This window comes from Pteropus alecto, unplaced genomic scaffold (assembly GCF_000325575.1).
Source record: "Pteropus alecto unplaced genomic scaffold, ASM32557v1 scaffold125, whole genome shotgun sequence".
NCBI lineage: Eukaryota > Metazoa > Chordata > Mammalia > Chiroptera > Pteropodidae > Pteropus > Pteropus alecto.
The window spans coordinates 2,335,207-2,356,923 of record NW_006436888.1 but is presented as its reverse complement, the minus strand read 5'-3'; the positions used below and the strand labels follow the sequence as shown (position 1 = coordinate 2,356,923).

Here is a 21,717-nt window from a genome sequence, read left to right as displayed (position 1 = left end):
TTTTTGCAGAAATTGTTCCCTGGTTGCAGACTGTTCCCTAAGGCATAATACCGTGGGTATGTGTGTAACCCACCTTGAAATAAATGTGCAGGACCTATCTAAAGAAGGGTATCAAAGAAGACTGGTATAAATGGAAAAAAAAAAAAAAATCATTTTCCTGGATGAGAAGACTCAGTATTGCAAAAATGTTGTTTCTCCCCACAAATAATCTCTGGATTCAGGATAATTCTACTCCAAATCCAAAAGGGAATTGTAATAAAATTTGATTCTAAAGAATGTGCCAGAATAGTCAAAATAGTTTGAAAAAGAGTAGTTGGAGGATGGTGTGGATTTCTTCTGCACATATCGAAATGATGAATAAAGTGAAAATAGTTAAAAACGGGGCTGCCACAGCAATAGACAATGGACCAGTTAAGCAAAATAGAAAAGCGATATATTAAATCACAGATCAGTAAGGGACCATTAATAAATGTGGAAAATAGATTATTTATCCAAAAAATAATAAAGCTAGATCTTTATCTTATGGCATATACAGAAAATCTAAACATAAAGAAACCAAAAAAGTCCTAAAACTATAGAAGAATAAAGCTAGTTTTGTAATATCAGACTAGGAAAAATGGGAAACTAGAAAGGAGAATATTGACAGATTTGATTACATAAAAATAAAAATTTTTCAATAGGAAAAAAAATACCAAAAGCAAAGTTTAAAGGTCAGTTGATACTGAGGGAAAAAAAATAAAATAAAACAAATAAACAAAAAAACACATAGCAACAAACAGGGTAAAACCTTTAATGAACAAAGAGCTGCGACAGATCAGAAAAAGACAAGCAGCCAGGAGAGGAATGAGCAGGTTATGAACAGGCATTTCACAGAAAAATGAAATGCACATGGCTGGTAAGGATGCTCGACTGCATTAGTAGTCAGAGAAATACAATTTAAAACAATTAGGTACCGTTTTTCACCAACTGGACTGGCAAAAATTAGACTAATTATATCGTGTGCCAGCCAGCATGGTGGGAATGTAAATCGATCCAGCCTTTAGAAGGGCAAATGGCAGGTCCCAGCCACATTGTAAATATGCGTGTTCTTTAGCTCTGCTGCTCCAGTCTAAGCACCCACGGGGCAGAAATGCCCACGCGGGGATCTGCCAATGTTTGTTGCAATATTTTGTGTAATATCAAAGAATTGGAGACAATATCCATATCTAACACTAGTCAAAGCATGATACATCATATTTTAGAATGCAATGTGACTATGAAAAAGAATGTAGTACGTAATGGTATGGAACTATATGCTTGATATAGTGTTAAGTAAAAGCAGGTTTCAGAACAATGAGTGTAGTATGATTCTCCTAGTTCACTTTTTTTTAAGTCAGTTTATGCAGCAAAAACATTATACACATACACGAGCTGTTGGCAGCGGGGAACAGGGAGCAGGAGGTCTTTATATTTATACTCGCTTCCAGGTTGCTTGCATTTTTATGACGAGCAAATACTGCAAGGTATCGTAACCTAAGGAGTCTGAGTTCCAAACACATCTCCCTTGCTTAGCTAAATAAAGACCCCTCTACCTATAACATTTACGACTCATAGATCTCAGATTTACTTGGATTTTGGAATTTAAAAAAGGAAAGAATCAGCGGCCTGAACTACGCATGAGGGGAAAGATATAATCAAACAAAGTATGTTTTTCTTAGACATCTTTATTAAAAACCAGCATTAAGAGCAAAACACAGACACATATTAGGGGATACCAACTATAAGTTTCTTAGATTTAAAATAAAGAACGTACCCAACTATATTTTAAAAGGAAAGAAGGAAAGAAGGAAAGAAGGAAGGAAGGAAGGAAGTAAGGAAGGAAGGAAGGAAGGAAGGAAGGAAGGAAGGAAGGAGAGAAAGAAAAGGAAAAAGGAAAGAAGAAAAACCTGGGTGCGGACATGGTGGGGTTTTTGAATACTAGTGTGCGAGGATTGGAGCCATTGCTGAGGGAGAGTTGTGTGATTTTGTCGGGCACGTTGCTCTTCCTTCCAGTTCTGGAAACCTTTGCTCCTGGGGCTCCGGTTTGCCCACCTTTTGGGAGGGAGGCAGATCCAGAAGGGCTGCTGGGCTTCCTCGGGGCCATAGAGAAGAGAGACTGTTCTTGTCCCTCTTCCGTGGGGGCCGAATGGTTGGCCTCTCGCCACGAGCGCGTGCCCGGTGCCGTGGCTGATGTGTCTCGCCTGCTGCTCCCGTTCTCCACCGCTGCTTCCAGAAGACGCTCGAGAACACGTGTGTCCAGCGCCAAGAGCTTCAACCTGAGATGAGTGTCCAGGGATGAGTGCTCTTGTTTTGTGTCCTTCCCGCTTCTGACCGTCGGAAGGGCAATGGCAGACCAGAGTAGGGCTAAAATGAAGTGGGAAAGACTCCTACAAAGAACTCAGTCCAAGTATCTGGGCCTCCTTAGCCTTGACTAAGCCGGGAGAGCTGCGCTCACCTCATCGGCCGGGTGGGGTTTGCTCATCCTGCTGCTCTCCAAACCTCCTTTGATTGGTCTAGCCTGGGAACAGTGTCCTTGGTGTAGGGCTTGACGTGAGCCTGGCATGTACCCAGGTCCATATCCAGCCTTGTCAGGTGCCTCAGACAAATCCAGTGTCCCATGTCAGCCTCCGGCAAGGCCGTCGGAGCAGGTGCCGCAGTCCATCGGCCCTTAGTTTGTGCAAAGGAGCAGTTTGAAGCAGGAGCTCCATTTCTGCACAGCTCCAGGGGCAGGGGCATTTACACTGGGGTTCACTTATGCAGGCAACACTATGTGTAGTGTCCCTCAGGTTGTGTAGCTCGGTGACTCTGGCTCAAAGCCTGGTACCACCTGAGACCTAGGCATGTACCTGGGCGACTCTCTTGCCAGCAGCGAGTTGTCACCATGCAGAGCCCTTGCTGAGTGCCTCTTGGGGCCTGGGCTCTAAGGATACGGCATGGTAGACGCCTCCGTCGGTCGTCACGAATACGCCCCTGTCGGTCATCACGAATACATCATTTGACCGGTTTTCTCAGCTGCCTTCTCCGACCCAGCACTGCTGCAGCCTTCACCTTGATCCTTCTCTAATTTGGGGTTGTTGCTTTTTTTCCCCCCTTCAGTTGCAGAGCTACTTTGCCGCGTGTGAGGATGAGACCCCTGCCATCCGGAACCACGACAAGGTCCTGCAGCGTCTGTGTGAGCACCTGGACCACGCCCTGCTGTACGGGTAAGAATCCAGAGAGGGCGGGAGGGCACAGCAGGGCACGGCCAAGGCCACGAGCAGCCTCCGGGGAGAAGTTCCTGGCCTCGTCTGCCTTTTATTTCTTCTTTCCCTCGGCAGAAAGAGATCCGTCCCACTCGGGTAGGCCGCAGGCTCTCCGTAGCTATCCCAGTAAATTGTCTCCGAGAATTAGCGGCAGGTGAAATGATGGTGGGGAGCTGTGCCCGTGTGTCCCGCTGCGGCTCCACAACGGACACGAAGGCCGGTGGACCGACTAACTGCAGCTCCCTAGGGTGGCCCTGTTTAGGTCTTAGCAGCGCCTGTCCTGTTTTCTCAGACTGCAAGACCTCTCATCTGGCTACTGGGTGCTCGTGGTGCATTTCACCCGGAGGGAGGCCATCAGGCAGATCGAGGTGCTGCAGCACGTGACCACCAACCTGGGGCGCAGTGAGTAGTACCCGGCTGGCGCTGGGAAGAGCCAGCTCCACCCTCCCTGCGGGGAGCCCTGGGCTCGGGGTCAGCCCCGGGAGACTGATTACTTTTGGGCCTCCAGAGGCAGTGGGGCATTTAAATGCCGGTGCCCTCCATGAGGCCTCTCTTCTCCCTGCATGTGGCAGTTGGTTGGAGCATTGTGGACGGGGTCAAGGGGAGCGAGATGCTGAAGAGAACCAGACTTCTATCGAATCCCAGCCCGAGCACTTAGTGAGGAGCCTCGCTTCTGTCCCCGAGCGAGGATCGGCCTTAGCCTCCAGGATCGTGGAGAATCCTTGCGTTTCTCTACCCATCCAAAACCGGCAATCTGCCCTCTTTACCAGGGCTTCCTGGCCAGCAGCAGGCTAGGATCTGACTGGGAAAATAACAATTTCAGGGGCTCTGGCACTCCAGTAAGAGACAAGACCATCAGAGCATGTGGTCCCCTCAGCCCTTCCTTCTTCCCTTTGTGCCCCTGCCTGGCAAACAAAGCCAGCACCCACCAGGACTTCCTTCCAGTTACTCCTGCCCTCCTTTGCAGGCCGGGCCTGGCTGTACCTGGCCCTCAATGAGAACTCCCTGGAGAGCTACCTGCGGCTGTTCCAGGAGAACCTGGGCCTGCTGCATAAGTACTATGTCAAGTGAGTGTCCGCATGGTCTGTCTCACGTAGCCCCAGAGCTCGCCTTGAGCCTCGTCCCAAAGACTCGTGTCACATGCAGACAGCACAGGGTTCCACATCAGAGGCCCGGCCCAGCCTTGCATACCGAGGACGTGTCAGTGATGGTCAAAGGGCCATTAGGGCCTTGCCTGCTTAGCAGTTTGGTGCTCTGCCTCTGCCTGATCCTCTACCCAGGCCTCAGATCTCACTAGAATGTTCAGCCTTTGCTGGGGTGGCTGCAGGAACAGAGTATTCATAGCAGTTGCCGAGAGCCAGGTGGGCCTTATGCTGCCAGCCAATATCCGAAGACACTAGCGGTAAAGTGTCGTGTGGCTCCAAACCCAGGAAGAGAATGCCAGAGCGGGGTGGGTGAAGGCTGCATCGAGCTGGGTACCCTCCAGGGAGTGACGATGTCACCTGTCAGATTTCAACACCGCAGGCTTGTTGATGAGGTAGGGCCAAGCTGGCAACCAGCCCCTAAGCCACCATCGCCCCCTCGCGTGTCTCACAGGAACGCCCTGGTCTGCAGCCATGATCACCTGACTCTCTTCCTGACCTTGGTGTCTGGGCTGGAGTTCATTCGATTCGACCTCGATCTGGTGAGACACCATGGCTCTGGCTGTGTGTGGAGACAGAGGAGTGCGTGGGGTGGGCACAGCGTTTCATTTTTGGGGTCTTGCTCAGGGAGCCAGCCGGTCGGGCGTGACTGGGCCTGAGCAGCGCAGTGTTTATTCAGGTGAGGGAAGGGTCAGGGTCTGAGCAGTGGGAGCGAGTGGAGGGCAGTTCTCTCTCGGCTTAAATTAAGGCCAGGATTCCTGGTTCAGCTGATTCCTTCCAATCTCTGTGCCAACTTGGAGAAAAGCCACACTGCCTGGGGTATCTCAGCACTGAAGTGCTCTCCTGGACATTAGGACGTGAGCGTTTGACAGTGAGCGTTTGACAGGGACGGTCCATCCAGTGCCCCCTGGGGCCCTGGGAGTGTCACCAGCCCCGTGCTTCCCGGCCTCCTGCACTCTCACACTCTAGGGAAATATGGTGCTGGCCCCGGACGAGCCCGAGGGGCCCTAGAGCAGACACGTCAAGGTGGCTGCAGCTGCCCCATCTGACCAAATCGCCCAATTCCTAGGCCCCTGTCCCATCAGCACAGACTGAAAAAGGAACCTGGCTACTGCAAAGTAGTAAGAATTGGGGGAAACGAGCAACTCCCCCAGTAAAAGAAGTCGAGGAGGGGTCCGGAGGCACAGTTGGGTTCTGGCGTCTCTGCTGTTCACGTTACTCTTTTTAGCAGCTTGTTGCTGAGTTTAGCACCATTAGCCCATTGATTTCCCACAGAAAAACCGGGTGGGGGAGGGGACGGCAGGCAGATCCATGGCCCCCCCGAGGCCTCCCACTACCCGAAGCCGCCTCTTCCCCTCTCTCCTCAGGACGCCCCTTACTTAGACCTGGCCCCCTACATGCCCGACTACTACAAACCCCAGTACCTGCTGGACTTCGAGGACCGCCTGCCCAGCTCGGTCCATGGCTCGGACAGCCTGTCCCTCAACTCCTTCAACTCCGTCACCTCCACTAACCTGGAGTGGGACGACAGTGCAATTGCCCCCTCCAGTGAGGGTAAGTGGCCCGGGGCACAGAGGAGCCACGCCTCGGCCATGACACTGATTCTGGAGCCACTAACTCCAGCAGGGCCGGGTGATGTCCTTCTTGGCTGGTTTTGGTCTGGTGGTTGAAATGTGAAGTTAAGCGGGGTCGGCTGTTCCCCGTAAATGCATTTCCTCCGAGTCCCTGTGGTGGCTAAGCTGATTCTGGGGACAAAAAAAATCAAAAGATTTTATGAACGTTAGACCCTTTTCCAGAAGCTATAGTCACATGCCTGGGGGGGTGGGGGTTCTATCAAGGAAAGCGTGACCTGGAAACTCTTCCCACTGGAGCAGGGGTGAGCGTGGCCTGTGGTGGGGAGGTTGTCCCATGATTCTAGGCAGAAAGACGCTAAGGAAAGGGACAAGAGCCAGATGGGTGCAAAGTTTAGGGGAAGCCCCGCCCCCGTGCCTCTCGAGTCCGTCCGATTTCCGAGCCCCTAATGTGTCAATGATGATTGCATCCGTTGCATCAAAGACAAAAAGAACGTCATCACGTCTGTAGGTCATTTTGTTGTCTTGATCCAACATTTTTCAAACCTTAGGCCTCTGTGTTCATTCACAAAACTGGGCTCTTTCCCCACCTTCATCCCGCGGGGAAACCAGGTCTCTTCATTACTGCACCCCGCCTTGCCCCCAGGGGAGGGAATCCAAGCACAGGTTCAGCCCCTGAGCTCCCTAGAACTGCATTAGCATTGAAACCTTGACCTTTTTCTTTATTTCTCATCATGCCCATGGGTCACGTCCTGGGGGGAGGACAGTTTCGGACTAGCAGTCCGCTCGGGGTCGGTCGGACCAGCAGTCAGCTCGGCTTGCATGGCTCGTCGGACTTGCAGAAGACAACGAGCGGCTCGGTCTCCTGGGGTTGGGCTCAGGGGCTGCCTCAGGAAGCAGAGGGACGGGCCTCGAAGGAGCAGCCAGAATGTCCCTGGACGGAGGTGTCCCCCCGAGCCCACCTCCTCTCGGCTGCTAGGTGCAGAGGGAAAGAAGGGAGAGAAAAGGTCAGGTGCGGTGGGGCCCCGTTCTCCTCTGCCAGAACCAGCTTCCCTGCCCTCGGACGTCGTTCTAGCTGGTCAGCGGCTCCTGGGCCAGGGCTGAGCTGAGGCAGCGGGCATCCTAATAAGTTCCCCCGAGGCGGTGAGATAAAACGTAGAAAGTTTAATTCTTCCTCTCTCGTGTTGTCCCCACCCTCCCTGTCCTCCCACTGCCTGTTTCTAATCTCCAGTTTTGTCCCTCGTTTTTGTAGATTATGATTTTGGAGATGTGTTTCCAGCAGTGCCGTCTGTACCCAGCACAGACTGGGAAGGTGGGACAGAGTCCACTATCACCCTCTTTTCCTGTTTTGCGACGTTTCCATGCCAAGCTTGCTGCATGACTCAAAATCAGCTCCTTATTTATAATAACGTCAATGATCGTAATAAAGACAAGTTTGGTGTTCTAACAGATGGAATTCTGCAGTAGGAGAACTTGACCGTTAGCCCTAGACAAATTCCCTCTCCCAAGGGCAGGACTCCTGCCTGTGGGCAGTGGCCATGCAGAGTCACTAAGTGACTGCTTTTCAGGGACACAGATCACCCTTCCCGATTCTGGTGCCTATCGAGGCACCAGATGTGCCTAGGGAACTGCCGACTTGTGAGGCACTGGTGGCCCGACTTGTCTGGAAGGCGATGCCTTTGAACATGTCAGTCGTAAGCTCCTGTAGGTCAGATGAGCTCCTGTGTCAGGAGCATCAAGAAGCAAAGGCAGAGGGCTTGATTCCTTCAGTCCATTCTTAATGACTTCCTCTTGGATATTTTTTGAAAGAGGCTGAGGTCCGGATGGGAGACATTGCCCCTGCACAGCTGAAACTTCTATAGGGAGATTCTCTGACTCTTCTTGCGGCATATTGAAATAAAATCTGTCCACCCTCCCACCGTGTCCACTAGGTGGCAGCAATGCTTGGGTATTTTCCTACCCTCTCACCCCACTTCTGGGCTTGTGAAAATGTATGAAGCTATTCCCCACATTCCCATGATTACTTAAAACATAGGGCGTGTTTCTGAGAAGGTTAATGCTTCCTCCTTAAATCTGAGCCTCTTGCTCCGTGGGCCACTTGCGGGGGAAGGCCAGTCTCTGAGGCGGAGGGACGAGGCGCTTTCCCCACTGCCCCGGAGCTGGCTCCTCGTTAGATCTCTAAGTAAGGGGTGGCAGATGATCTTTTCCCAAGTAACATGCATATGAAATGACTTAAGTTTGAGGGAAATAAGATACAGCATTGAGAAAAATAATTTGTGTCATCTGGCCAAGCGAGTAGCGTGGAAGAATCCCCCGTTTTAGTTAAGATTAGCTTGCCGTCCAGAATTCCATCGTGACATCATTGATCCTGTCGGCTTCTGCTTGCAGCACACCTGCTGGTCATTGACATGTGCCCCTCTGATTCTAACCACTAACAGCCTCCCCTCCCCCAGCTACTTGCTGCCTGTTGTGGTTACTTGACGAGCAGGGCCTGGCCGTGCTCTGCAGCCCTGTGGAGCTCCCTGTGCCCTGAGGACTAACAGCCCAGTTGCACTGCTTGCTCGGGCCGGGCTCCAGGGCAGGGCGAGATTTGACCCAGCAGGGGTCTGCTTTCCTGAGTTCCCAGAGCGTGCTCTGGCCGCTCACCCCGTGAGCCTCGGTCTTGGACTCAGACCTGAGGAGAGCCAGACGTGGGGGCAGCTCCAAACTCCGAGTCCCAGGGCGGGGATGGGGTGGCTGTTGCATAGTCCTTGGCTCACTTACAGGACTGGTGGGTACCCCGGCCTTGACACACACCGCGTCCGGCAGTCTGTTCCTTCACCTCTCGGACTCCACCCGTGAGCAACTGCAGATCTCCAGGGCTGGAACCAGAACACATGGGCTTTGCAGGAAGCTTCTTGGAGACGGAAGGGCAAGGTTTTCTGCGTCTGAGAACTCAGGCTCTGTGGTCCCAGGACATCAGAAGAAAGTCTTATATGTTGCTAGGGTTTTTCACAGACAGAGTTGGCAATTGCTTCTAGCCTCCTCCTCTATTCTTATATTAAAAGACAATGTATTTTTTAAAAAATATGGATGATATGCTGGCTTAGCAGACAGCTGCCAGTGGTTTCCAAGATCCACTAAGAACTTGATGGCAGCTGGGCTCTTCCAGATGAGGCCGAGGGTAGGAAGCAGGCTTGCCATGTCTCCTGGGCGGATAATGGCCAGCAAGATGTGTGTACACTGGCTAATGGAGCGAGAACAGCCATATGTCCCTCGCCATTAACCCTCATCCAGGCTGCTCCACCAGCCAGGCTTCAATTCTCTGCTTTGGTGGCTCCCATCTGCCACCAGATAAGTGCCCCGTGTGCTTTTCCTCTCCACGTCCCATTCCAGTGACCTGGGGTGGATGGTTGGGGTAAACCAGCTCCACTCTGGAGGGGCAGCAGCACCCTCCACCCGCCTTGTCCCCAGCGTGGAGCCAGGACCAGGAGGCAAGCTGAGGCTTGAATGAAACCGAGTTCTCGGCACATCCCTTAAAGGGGCACTGGTCTTAACCCCTAGAGTGCGCAGACAGGGTGTCAGGGAGGGAAGCAGCCTCTGAAGGGCCCACGAGGCACCTGCTGAGGAGCAGCCACTCGGCACACCCTTCTCGTCCCCTCCGCATCTCGTTCTCTCTCTTGTGCTCTGGCTCCTTCTCTCTGACCTTCCCCACGCTCCTCACCCCCTGGGCTCCGTGTCCTATGCTCTCAGCCTCTGCCCTTCACCCCTCATTTTCTCTGATTTCTGTTCTCCCTTTTGTTTCTTTTTATCTGCCTCTGTTGGGGACCCGTCAGGGTATCCTGGCCCTGCCAGTGCCTCATGGTGCTAAAGGGGCTGCCGGGTACCCTCTAACATCCTCTGATGGTCGGCTCTAAGGCGCACCAGAGGGGTGTGCGGCCCATCTCCTCTTCTGGCATCAGGGCCACCACCCCTGAGGGGCTTCAGCCTGGAGCTCTTAACTCAAATTTGGCCAAATCGCCACAGCTCGAGGGCTCCTGATGGTGGCGACGATGGCAGTGAGGACGGTGGCCCCTCCAAGCGGCTCTTAAAGCACAGATCCCATGTCCTGTCGGGTTGGGGCTTCTGCTCTTGAAATGGCCACCCCAGTCCGATTTCCCTGGAAGGAGCTCACCTGCCTTCCTTATGAGATAAGGCATGCTTTGGGGACCTGGGATCCCCAGATGGGGTCTGATGGGCTGTCTCCTGTTTCTTGTCCTCCCAGACGGAGACTTCACTGACACTGTCAGTGGCCCCCGCTCCACTGCCTCAGACCTGACCAGCAGCAAGGCTTCCACCAAGAGTCCCACCCAGCGCCACAACCCCTTCAATGAGGACCAGGCAGAGACCGTATCGTCCTCAGACACCACGCCTGTGCACACCTCCTCTCAGGAGAAGGCGGAGTCCCAGGCTCTGGACTTGTCAGACACCTGCACAGAGCTCGAAGTCATCAGGTCAGCAGAGGGGCGGGGAGGGTTGGGTGGACACCCTGGTGTCCATCTTGTCCATTCCCAGCATCGCTTTTTAGTCCCCGCAGACTGGGACCCCCTTGAGGGCAGTTGGGCATCTTGCTGGAGACTGCCCCACCCCTTGGTAGTACTTCGAGCAAGAGGAAACGGCGGGCCCAAGCCCAGAAGTCGGGGGACACAGGCAACAGCTGCAGCTGGCTTCTGGGTCCATGCCCCGGCTGCTGGGGCATTTGTCCAGTCCGTCCAGGACCAGAAAGCACTTTTCAGACTGGACCCCTTTCCAAGGGAGTTCTTAGACGTCAGTGTACAATTTCTGAGACTTGTTCTAATTCTAGTTCAGCATGGCTCATTCAAGGAAAAGTGTGTTTGTCACATCGACAGGGACATTGAAGGGAAGGAGGAGGTGGATGACAAGTTGGGGAACCCTCGGCCCAGGGCCTGCTGAGTGCCCTGACCTCCCCTGGCTCCCGCTCTCGAAACTGTCCACCCTGAGCGAGAATATGTGCACGTCAAGCCTCCCCGAGGCTGCTGGCCGGTCCACCACCACCCCGTGAACAGAGCCAGGACGCCCACTCCCTCAGGCGGGGCCGCTCAGACCCAGGTCGCTTAGTCAGGCCCACTCCCAGGCGTGCATGCCAGGAGTCTGAGCCCCAAAGACTCCGAGTGCATTTCTGGTCGCACTGTCCTCAGCGACACCTAGTGGGAAGCAAGGTCGGCTCAAGGTCATTGCTCACATCCTGAGGGGAGGGCTGGGTGGAGGGGCCACTGGTCTGACCCGGTGCCTGTTGTTCCCTCGCGCACAGCCAGCTGGAATTGTAGGACCTGTGCAGGGGCGCCTCTGGCCGCTGCCATCTGTGCCTCCCCAGGCCGGTCCCTGCTCCTGCCAGCCGTGGGGGATACCTCGGGGCCCGAGCCACGGCTGTCCCCAGCGCAGGGCCTCATACCCAGCACCGTCCCGGACCGTCGAAGCTCTGGCCGTGCCCTCAGAGGTCACGTGCCACCTCTTTCGCCCCCGCCCATCTCATTTCCCTCACTGCCGTGGTGCTCGGATGTTCATTTCTCCCCTCACTTCTGTCCCAGGGTCACCAAGAAAAAGAAAACTGGCAAGAAGAAGAAGGCCAGATCGGATGAGGAAGCAAGTCCACTTCACCCAGCCTCTGCCCAGCACGCCGGTGCCAGGAGGGGCGATGGCGACAGCCATGTCAGCAGCGCAGGCCTTGGGCGGGCCTCGCCAGACACCCGGGAGGAGGGCGAGGGGCCCAGCAGCACCGCCAAGAGCAGCGAGCGCTCGGAGCCCAGCCAGATGGGCCTGCTCATCCCCGAGATGAAGGACACCTCCATGGAGCGCGTGGGGCAGCCCCTGAGCAAGGTCATCGACCAGCTCAACGGGCAGCTGGACCCCCGCACCTGGTGCCCCCACGTCGAGCCCTCAGACCACTCCTTTCGGACCGGCTCTCCGGGGGGTCCCCCGGAGAGGCCACCATTTTGTGACTTTAGTGAGGGGCTTCCAGCCCCCATGGACTTCTACCGCTTTACCGTCGAGAGTCCAAGCACTGTTACATCAGGTGGCAGCGACCATGACCCTGCAGGGCCTGGCCAACCGCTGCATGTTCCTGGTGGCCCTGCGGCTGCTGGCCAAGAAGAGGGAGCAGGAGGCGGAGAGGAACAGGCGCCTCGGCCCCTAAGGGACAGCGCGGGGGAGGCTCGGGAGCCAGAGACCCAGGAACTGGAGACCCAGTTGCCCCTGGTCATTGAGGGGCCTGTGCCTGAGCCAGAGCCTGGGACCCAGGAGGCTCTTTGCCAGCTCAAGCGAGACCAGCCCAGCCCGTGTCTGAGCAGCGCTGAGGACTCTGGGGTGGAGGAGGGACAGGGGAGCCCTTCTGAGATGACCCACTCGGCGGAGTTCAGGTGAGCAAGGCTGGCCATGCCGCTCATGTGAGACTCTGCCAGTCCCTGAAGCAGGGGACATTGGGTGTCTGTCCTCCAAATAAGCTAAACATGACTCCTGGGAGCTCTGGCCTGGGCTAGGAGGTAGGAAGGCGTGTGACCCTCCCCTCCCTCGTTTTCATTCCTGGCTTGGGGCAGGGCCACTGCATCCGGGTTGAGGACCAGAAAGCACTCCTCCTCTGGGTGCCCGAACCTCCTCTGGGTGCCCGTATCGCCTCAGGGTGCGTGGATGACCTTTCTGTGCCTGTTTCACGTCTCCTACCCCTGCCCAGCCTGACACCTCTCTCCTCCCACACTTGTCCCTTCCACAGAGTAGACAACAACCACTTACTCCTGCTGATGATCCATGTGTTTCGGGAAAACGAGGAGCAGCTCTTCAGAGTAAGCCCTGGGAGGCAGAGAATGAGCAAGGGCAGCACAGCTGGGCGGGGCAGATGGGCGGGGCCGGGCGGGCTGAGCCTCTGGGGCGGGGTAAGCAGACCACCGAGGGCGGGGCTGCAGTACCTGACCTGTCTGCTTGGACCTTGCAGATGATCCGGATGAGCACGGGGCACATGGAGGGCACCCTGCAGCTGCTGTACGTGCTGCTCACTGACTGCTATGTCTACCTGCTCCGGAAAGGTGCCTGCCACCCCCTTTCCCCAAGCGCCCCACACTCCTAGGGTCTCTCAACTGCCTGGCATGTGGCGATGAAATGCCAGCAGTCCCAGCGGCCCTGAGGCGTGAGCCCTTCCGTGTCTTCCTCCCCCATCATTGCAGCTCGCAGGGCACAGCCGGGTCTTCTCAGAAAGGGGCCGGGTCTTAGAAAGTGGGGCAGGGGCCGCGAAAAGAGGCCACCGCAGGTGCTAGACATTGGTTCTCCTCTCTCAGGGGCCACAGAGAAGCCATACCTGGTGGAAGAGGCCGTTTCCTACAATGAACTTGACTACGTGTCGGTGAGTTGAGGCTCTGCAGTTGGTGTTTGCTGCGGGGCGTGGCTCCTCAGGTCACCCACCCTCAGAGCCGCGGAGCAAGGCATGTCCCCTGCCACAGCCCCCAGGGTGGGCGCCAGCTCGTCTCTGAGCAGCTTCTGTACGTGATGCTGAGCATAAGAACCGAGCTCGAAGACGCCTCTTCGTCCGCCATATTTCTGACCACCTCTCCCTAACTCATGCCAGGGTCCCTTGGCGACCTCAGGGTGGTCTCCCTCCCTCCCCAGCCAGCCCTCAATCTGGCTGTGGCTGCCTCCTCTGCCAGGCAGTGGCCAAGCCCTGTGTTCATACGAGGGTGTGGTTTCTGGCAGGTGGGCCTGGACCAGCAGACGGTGAGGCTGGTGTGCACCAACCGCAGGAAGCAGTTCCTGCTGGACACGGCTGACGTGGCCCTGGCTGAGTAAGTGACACTCTCTACCTTCCGCCGAACTGGCGCGGCCGTGCCCTGGACTCCCCGCCCTTGGGGGTGGAGCGTGGGAAGTGGGGACAGAGATGCTCTCTCTGGAGCCTACAGTCTAGTCAGAAAGGCAGGGAAGTGGACAGACACTGGACAATTGACCTGTGGTCAACCCAGGTGACCTGCAGAGAGGAAGGGCTCTGGCCTGAGTTACCCGACAGGAAAGAAAGCACAAGCCATGCCGCTGGACCCCGGCATGCCCCCCATGTCGTTCCCCACGAAAACTGTGTGTAACGAGATCACATTGTTGTACGAGTCCAACGTGTCCCCTTGGTTTGTCTTACTCACTGTCACCGCCCGAGACCCCTTGGCCGTTGGGAATGGTTAGACCTTTTCCAAGTCACCACTGGATGACCATGGACTGCTACCCCGTCGTTGCCCTGCCCACTGCCCTAAGCTCAGGTTCCAGCCAGGTCCCTCCCCCAAGTGTCTGTCACCCCTGCGGGAGAGAAGCCCTCAACAATAAGCCTCATCTTTTTGAGGGGTGGGGGCCCCCCAGGCCTCTGACAGCAAACTCCACTCCCTGTGCAGATTCTTCTTGGCTTCTTTGAAGTCAGCCATGATCAAAGGCTGTCGAGAACCACCATACCCCAGCATCCTGACTGATGCCACCATGGAGAAGCTGGCACTGGCCAAATTTGTGGCTCAGGAAACTAAGCGTGAAGTAAGAACCCCGGGAGGAGGGGGCGTCCCTGAGTCACCAGCCCTGGCGTTAGGGTCAGGAGGTACAAAGAGATGTCTTTGGCATTTCTCCATCACCCACCTGGGAGGCACCGTCCTGTCCCCGATCCTGCCTCCCTCCCCATTTGGGGTGTGTCCTCACTCTCTCAGTGGCCACTCCCGGTGCTGGCCCAGACCTCACTGCTCTGTCCGCTGCCCCCTCCCCAGGCGACCGCTGTTACTGTGCGCTTCTACGGGCTTGTGCACTGGGAGGACCCCATGGACGAGTCCCTGGGCCCTGTTCCCTGCCACTGCTCAGCCCCCGAGGGTGTCATCACCAAAGAAGGCATGCTGCATTACAAGGCAGGCACCTCCTACCTGGGCAAGGAGCACTGGAAGACTTGCTTCGTGGTACTCAGGTGGGACTCCCCGCAGCTCCAGCCTCAGGCTCTGCCCTGAGGTTGTTGGGCTGTCAGGGCCCCAGCAGAGAGAAAGGCCCAAAGTGGGGGTAGCTCCCTCCTCCACAGGGCTTTGGAGTAGACATCTCCCAGGATATTAGGGCTTCTCTGTAAAGCCAGCCTCGAATGCTTCAGGCGAAGACCTGGCCTGGGGCTGCACCGAGCTGTCCCCAGTGTGCCGAGGGAGCAGTGCTCCCTGCTGCCCCTCTGCAGTCCCTTCCTCGCCCCCCTGCCACTGAAGACAGGTCCCCGGCCTCTGGGGTTCAAGGCCCCAACTTGTGGGGAGTCCCAGGGATCTGGGCTCTGCCTGGCCCCCAGTTTTGGGGACAGGCCTCACCCCTACATGTCATGCCCTGCAGCAACGGGATCCTCTACCAGTACCCCGACCGCACCGATGTCACACCCCTGCTCTCGGTGAACATGGGGTGAGTGTCCCCGGCGATGGGGCTGGGCGGGTGTTGGGGTCCTGCATCGCTGCCTGAAGGTCAAGGAGCTCTGACTGAGCCTGGGGCCCAGGGCTCCCCTTCTCCCCAGCTTGAGCTGGTTCTCCCTTTTGTCAGTTCAGCCTGCCCACCTCAGTCCCATGCCATCCAGCAGCCCTGACCAGTGCCCCGTGTCCTGCCGAGCTGTGAGGGCTACAGGAACTCAAAGGAGGGGAGGAAGGGAGGCTTCCTCTCAGGAAAGCAAGAGGAGCCATGCTGGCCTATAAAGGGTCCAGTCTGACGGGGAGGCAGCCCCCCAGTCTGACGGGGAAGCAGTCCCCCAGTGTGATAGGGGAGGCAGTCCCCCAGTGTGACGGGGAGGCAGTCCCCCAGTCTGACGGGATGGCAGGCCTGGGAAGCTCCTGACCTCAGGGGGAAGATGGACACACACATATTTGGAGAAAGCATCGGCCTATAGGGGGAATATGAATGGTGTGCATTCTCACCCCTCATCTGGCCATGCTTAAGTATCTAGAAGAATCTCGGCAGAGAAAGCATCGGCCTATAGGGGGAATATGAATGGTTCTGAGAGCTAAGACCTGATTCTCACCCCTCACCTGCCCATGTTTAAGTATCTAGAACAATCTTGGCGATTGTGGATGTAAAAGGTGATACACGGAATGGAGTGGGGCTGCCCAGCAGCTTTAAGCCTCTCCTGAGAGCTAGAGGAGTCTGGACCACCTTCCGGTGTCCTCCAGCCCGTGGGACTGTGGGGCAGGCCCTGTGTCCACACGCCTTGAGCCACGCCGAGGGGCTCCCACCCGTGCCACCCCTGCCTCCTCGCTCCTGTTTCACCCCTCCTCCTCTGGCCCAGGGGGGAGCAGTGCGGTGGCTGTCGGCGGTCCAACACCACGGATCGGCCCCACGCCTTCCAGGTCATCCTTGCTGACCGGCCCTGCCTGGAGCTGAGCGCCGATAGCGAGGCTGAGATGGCCGACTGGATGCAACACCTCTGCCAGGCTGTGTCCAAGGGGGTGAGCTCCCCCTGCCTCCGCTCACCTGGCCTCCTGACCCCATCCCGGCTCCCTTCCCCAAACCCACGTCAGTCATGGAGCAACCTGTGAGGACCAAGATAGGGAACTTCTATGGGACAGCCCAGGAGCAGACCCTGGAGCTCAGGGCCACCTGTGGCCCGGACGCTCTGTCACCCCCTCCCCACTTGTACTCCTGAGGTGGGCGGAGCCTGCCTGACCTCTGGCTGGGCCCCTAGAATGGGGAGTTCTGGTGCAGACCAGCCCCGGCCTGGCCCCAGCTTGCCTCTCCTCGCTCTCTTGCCAATGCAGGTCATCCCCCAGGGGGTAACTCCCAGCCCCTGCATCCCCTGCTGCCTGGTGATCACCGATGACCGCCTCTTCACGTGCCATGAGGATTGCCAGACCAGCTTCTTCCACTCCCTGGGCACAGCTGAGCTGGCCGACATCAGCGCCGTCTCCACAGAACCGGACCGGGAGTACTGTGTCTTGGTGAGCTGGGTGGGGGGTGCCGGAGGCAGGCCCCCAGGAAGGAGCGCGGTGTCCGCTCACCCGGGCCCCGGCTCTCCACAGGAGTTCTCCCGGGACAGCCAACAGCCCCTCCCACCCTGGGTCATCTACCTGAGCTGTACATCTGAACTGGACCGATTCCTGTCTGCACTGAACTCCGGGTGGAAAACCATCTATCAGGTACCCAGCCGCCCAGGGCCCTGTGGCGTAGAGCCGTTCCCCAGGGAATAGAGCCCCGTGTGGCACAGACCGAGGCAGGAGTTGGTCGCCTGGGGACAGCTCTGTACCTGCAGCTCCAGGACAGACATGAACATTTAGGGCCAAAGGGAAGCCCTGTCCTGCAGTGAGTCTGAGACTAAAGCTAAAAGTGGGACCCCAGAAATGCCATTCCTGACCTTGGTTCCGGTCAGAAAGCACACGTCACGTGCCCACGGTGGGGCTGAGGCAGAGAGCCGTGCTGGGGTGGAGCTCACTGGAGGGCAGGGCCTGCCGTGTGGGGCCCGCCTGACAGCTAGGGCCCTCTTTGGACGGAGGAGGCTTGGAGCATCACCCCGTCGTCAGCTGCAGCCCCTCCTTGAAGGGCAGGAGAATCGTGCGGCGTGGACATAGATCCCAGACGGGCTCCACCTGGTGCAGAGGGACCCCCTGGCCCTCACGGGGTCTCTGCACGCCCCCACGCAGGTGGACCTCCCTCACAAGGCCATTCACGAAGCCTCCAACAAGAAGTTCGAGGACGCCCTGAGCCTCATCCACAGCGCCTGGCAGCGCAGCGACAGCCTCTGCCGAGGCAGAGCCTCCCGGGACCCCTGGTGCTGAGGCGGAGCTGGCTGGCGTCCTGGGGCAGGCGAGGCGGCACGCCAGGCAGCACACACTGTCCTCACTGTCATCGTGCTGCTCGGGGCCAGGCTCCCATCCCCATTCCACAGCCCACTCCCGCCCCAGGCAGCAGAACCACCGAGTGGGGCTTGAAACAGCGTCTGTCCCCTCCCAGGGATCCAGAATGGGTGCTCAGAATGGGAGCATTGTGCTGGGCAGGTGGGCACTGGGAAGCACAGGGACAGAGGGTCCGAGCCCTATGGGCTCTGTGGTTGCACGGCCTCCTCCCCTGGACCCCCGGCTCAGCGCACGCCGTCTTGACGAGATGCTGATGGGAATACCAGCTCCGAGGGGAGCAGGAGTCCTCTCTCCCTCCCCTGCGCCAGGGGCCTGGGCAGAGGCTCAGGCCACCGCGGGGCCCTGGGTGCCCAGCCCCCCTTGTTCGTTTTTGAACATTCACCTGGCTGAGCGGGGAGCTGGGACACTGTCTCAGTGCACGTCCTCGCTAACTCCAGACCCCGGCACTCCTCTGCCCACCTCCCAGGGCCCGGGCCGGGGGCTGGAGGCCAGGCTGGCCCTCCCTGGCCACCAGGAGGCCCTGCATGTCCACGGCCCCCTTCTCCTGCCTCTCCCCGAATCTGGCAGTGCCCAGGGACCCAGGAATCAGGCCGTCTCCTTTCACGGGGAGCAGAGGGGAGGGAGGAGCCCTGGCAGAGGAGTGCAGCCCGCCAGCCCGGTGTCCACATCGGTGCCTCCTGACTGTCCCCTGCTTGGCTGGAGCCAGAGCCTTCCCAAGAGCTTGTCAGGGGCCTTCTGGGGGAAGGAATTAGGTGGTCTGGGTTGTGTTTTTTAAAATAAATAGACATGTTATATTGCCAAGACTTGTCACTGGCCCTTTTTGACCAGGGTGGAGGTGGGGGGCCTCCAACCCCTCTCCTCAGGCCCCTTGGCCCTTCTTTCTTCATCCTGCAAATGTTCCATCAGCTGCCCTGTGCCCACACTGGGAACCAGATGCCCTGCGGCCCTCGCCATCTGGAGAAACCAGGCTCCAGAGTTTCTTGGCCTGATCTTTGCCCTCCCTCCTGTTTCCTGCAGCGACCAGGGCAGAGGCCACTCTAGTCCGGGGGCATTTCTCCCCTGCTAGGGCATGGAGCTGCCACCTCCCCAGCCTCCCCAGCATTGGGGGTAAATGCAGGCCGCTCGGGATAAGCAGCGATTTCAGGCTGTTCGCAAGGCCTCTTGCTGAGCTCTGAGGCCCTCAAGCCGCTCGGCACCCGGCCTTCCAGGGCCTCACACAGGAAGAGGTGGGTGTGGAGGCTCCAGAGGCAGAGTTCAAGGCAGGGCGCTGCTTCTGATTTTGACTGGGACATGGGTGATTCAGGGTGGCCCTGGCAGGAGAGAGCTGTTCTGAAGATAGAGGCCAAGGTGGGCAGGGTGGTGCTGGCCCGGCCTGAGCAGCCTGGCTCCTCCTGGTGCCGAGGGGGGGAAGGGCCCTTATCACCAAGCACGAAAGCCCATTTGCATGTCAGGGGCTCCCACCAGGAAGAGGGTAGGACTCGGGGGCAAGTCCTTACCAAGCAAGTGACCAAAGCCACTAGTCACCCCTTGAGACACAACAGTCCTTATTTTTCCATCTCCTATCCCCCTGGAGCCCTCAAAGAAGCGGGGGGCGGGGGGGCGCCCTTTATTGGCTGAAGCACCGTGGTAGGTACGTTCTTCATACATCTCTAATCCTCCAAAGGAGCTCTGAAGTGGGTCCCGACCCGACGTCCCCATTTTACGAATGGAGAAGCCGAAGCTCAGAGGAAGGAAGTGACGTGCCCGGGGCACACACACTAGCAGAGCCTGGGGGTCCAGACTGGTCCTCCGCCTCCGCCCTCACTGACCGGAGGGACCAGAGACTGTGAGAGCCGGATGGGAAAACTGAGTCCAGGAAAGGAGACATCAGTACGAAAGGTGGTGGGGGAGGGACCGAGGCCGTTGCTGAGTTGCCTGCGCCCTGTACCAGGAGCCTCCCGGAGCTCTGAGCTGCAGCAGGACTGGCTGAGCCAGAGGCGGGGCAGGGGCACCAGCCCTTTGCCCCAGGGACAGAGGGAGGGCAGAACTAGAAGAAGGTCAGAAGGATGTGTCTGGGCAGATTGGCACCTTCTCCCCGCCCCCAGCCTCCCTCAGGTCCCAGGTGACCTTTCCCCCAGATCCCAGGGTCCAGGCCCTGCCCCTGACAGGAGGTGTGGAAAACAGAAGCAGCTGGGATTGGTCAGAGCTGGCGGGGCAGGGCGGGGGGAGGGGGGTGTCCCAGCCTCCCCCACCCCCGCACAGCACAGAGCGGAGCTGAGCAGGTGGACTCTGGAGATAGAACCTCCATAGCTGCCTGGCAGCTGCTGCAGGCCTGTTCCAGCCGGACCCCTGCCCTCCAGACATGGCCTCGGGGCTCCTTGATCCCCAGCCCTGTGGCCTTTTGGGGGTGCAGACAGCCTAAGTGGCACACCCCAGAGGCCCTGCCTATGCCCCTGACCAGGACACAGCCGGCCTCTGGCATGGAGGACATGGAAACAGTGGCCCCAGCTGTGGACCTAGTGCTGGGTGCCTCGGCCTGTTGTCTGGCCTGTGTCTTCACCAACCCTCTGGAGGTGGTGAAGACTCGGCTGCAGCTGCAGGGGGAGCTGCGGGCCCCGGGCACCTACCCTCGGCCCTACCGGGGCTTGGTGGCCTCTGTAGCTGCTGTGGCCCGTGCGGATGGGCTGTGTGGCCTGCAGAAGGGACTGGCTGCCGGCCTCCTCTACCAGGGCCTCATGAACGGCGTCCGCTTCTACTGCTATAGCTTAGCCGGCCAGGCTGGCCTCACCCAGCAGCCAGGTGGCACTGTGGTTGCAGGTGCTGTGGCTGGGGCACTGGGAGCCTTCATAGGGAGCCCTGCTTACTTGGTGAGTGCTTTGTCTCCACTCTCTACCGCCTTGGGACCCAGTTCCCTCTGGGGCTCCGAAGCTTCCCCGGCTGGTTTCAGTGGACAGGTGGGGTGGGGTAGGTTGGGTGGGGCTGCTCTCCTGAACATCCCAGCCCAGACCTGGAATTTGCCCCTTGCCCCAGCCGTCACTCCCCTGGGGTCCCCATCCTGCAGGTCCTGAGCCAGAGTAGGGGCAGAGGGTAGCAGGGGATGTGCTGGCTCAAACCCACGTGGTCACTCATGTGGCCTGTGCAAGTTAAGAGTAAAGCTTCCGTGGAGCCAGGTTCCTGCATCGCAGGCAAGATGCAGCACCCCACTGTCATCTGGCTTACTCCTCAGGACAGCTTTTCAAGGCTAAGCAGGCAGCCTGGAGAAGGTTAAATAACTTGCCCCAGGTCACGTGAGGTGCAGACCCAAGAGTCTCACCCCACCCTGTTCCACACGCCCGCTAAGCTGCAGGTGCGGGCTCACGGAGGTCCAGGTGTCAGGGCACAGGGAGGGATGCCCTCCACACAGAGCTTAGCCAGGCTGTCCCAGGGCTCCATCCCCAGGCCCTCTGTCACCTTTGCTTTCACAGGTCAAAACGCAGCTGCAGGCCCAGACAGTGGCTGCGATGGCTGTGGGGCACCAGCACCACCACCAGGTGGGATTGTCACTTCCCAGGGCTCCTCAGGCTGGGCGGGCTCCTGGGCTGGCAGGGGCTGCGCGGTGACCCTGTGCCTTCTCCCCGCAGAGCATCCTGGGCGCCATGGAGACCATCTGGCGGCAGCAAGGCCTGGCAGGGCTGTGGAGGGGTGTGGGTGGGGCTGTGCCCCGAGTCATGGTCGGCTCAGCTGCCCAGCTGGCCACCTTCGCCTCTGCCAAGGCCTGGGTGCAGGAGCAACAGGTGAGGGGCCAGGGGCACCTGTGCCCACCCAGAAACACAGGAGTGATGAGGGCTACCTGCCTCCTTTCTCCCTGTCTGAGTCTGAATCACAGTCTGACATCTCCAGCTAGACCCCCACATCCCAGGGGGTGGTGACAGGCAAGCATTGCGTCCAG

General features: G+C 57.9%; 2 protein-coding genes across 2 annotated transcripts in view; both read left to right on the top strand.

The window, feature by feature from the left end:
• Nucleotides 1-18,611, top strand: part of PLEKHM2 (pleckstrin homology and RUN domain containing M2) — a 35,259-nt gene extending 16,648 nt beyond the window's left edge. Inside the window, exons 2-20 of the mRNA XM_025048565.1 lie at nt 3,115-3,221; nt 3,553-3,662; nt 4,228-4,327; nt 4,857-4,944; nt 5,770-5,956; nt 7,226-7,285; nt 10,217-10,445; nt 11,541-12,368; nt 12,719-12,788; nt 12,938-13,028; nt 13,278-13,342; nt 13,690-13,778; nt 14,367-14,499; nt 14,724-14,914; nt 15,313-15,378; nt 16,250-16,409; nt 16,719-16,898; nt 16,980-17,096; nt 17,598-18,611. Of these exons, the coding sequence (XP_024904333.1) occupies nt 3,115-3,221; nt 3,553-3,662; nt 4,228-4,327; nt 4,857-4,944; nt 5,770-5,956; nt 7,226-7,285; nt 10,217-10,445; nt 11,541-12,368; nt 12,719-12,788; nt 12,938-13,028; nt 13,278-13,342; nt 13,690-13,778; nt 14,367-14,499; nt 14,724-14,914; nt 15,313-15,378; nt 16,250-16,409; nt 16,719-16,898; nt 16,980-17,096; nt 17,598-17,732 (3,006 nt within the window). The 3' untranslated portion in view covers nt 17,733-18,611. The remainder of the gene's footprint in view (nt 1-3,114; nt 3,222-3,552; nt 3,663-4,227; nt 4,328-4,856; nt 4,945-5,769; nt 5,957-7,225; nt 7,286-10,216; nt 10,446-11,540; nt 12,369-12,718; nt 12,789-12,937; nt 13,029-13,277; nt 13,343-13,689; nt 13,779-14,366; nt 14,500-14,723; nt 14,915-15,312; nt 15,379-16,249; nt 16,410-16,718; nt 16,899-16,979; nt 17,097-17,597) is intronic.
• A 139-nt stretch (nt 18,612-18,750) lies between these two features.
• Nucleotides 18,751-21,711, top strand: SLC25A34 (solute carrier family 25 member 34). Its single transcript, XM_015591301.2, has 4 exons — nt 18,751-19,036; nt 19,474-20,656; nt 21,254-21,319; nt 21,410-21,711. The coding sequence occupies exons 2-4, from the start codon at nt 20,237-20,239 to the stop codon at nt 21,695-21,697; spliced, it is 774 nt and encodes a 257-aa protein (XP_015446787.1). The 5' UTR covers nt 18,751-19,036; nt 19,474-20,236; the 3' UTR covers nt 21,698-21,711.
• The last annotated feature ends 6 nt before the right edge of the window (nt 21,712-21,717 follow it).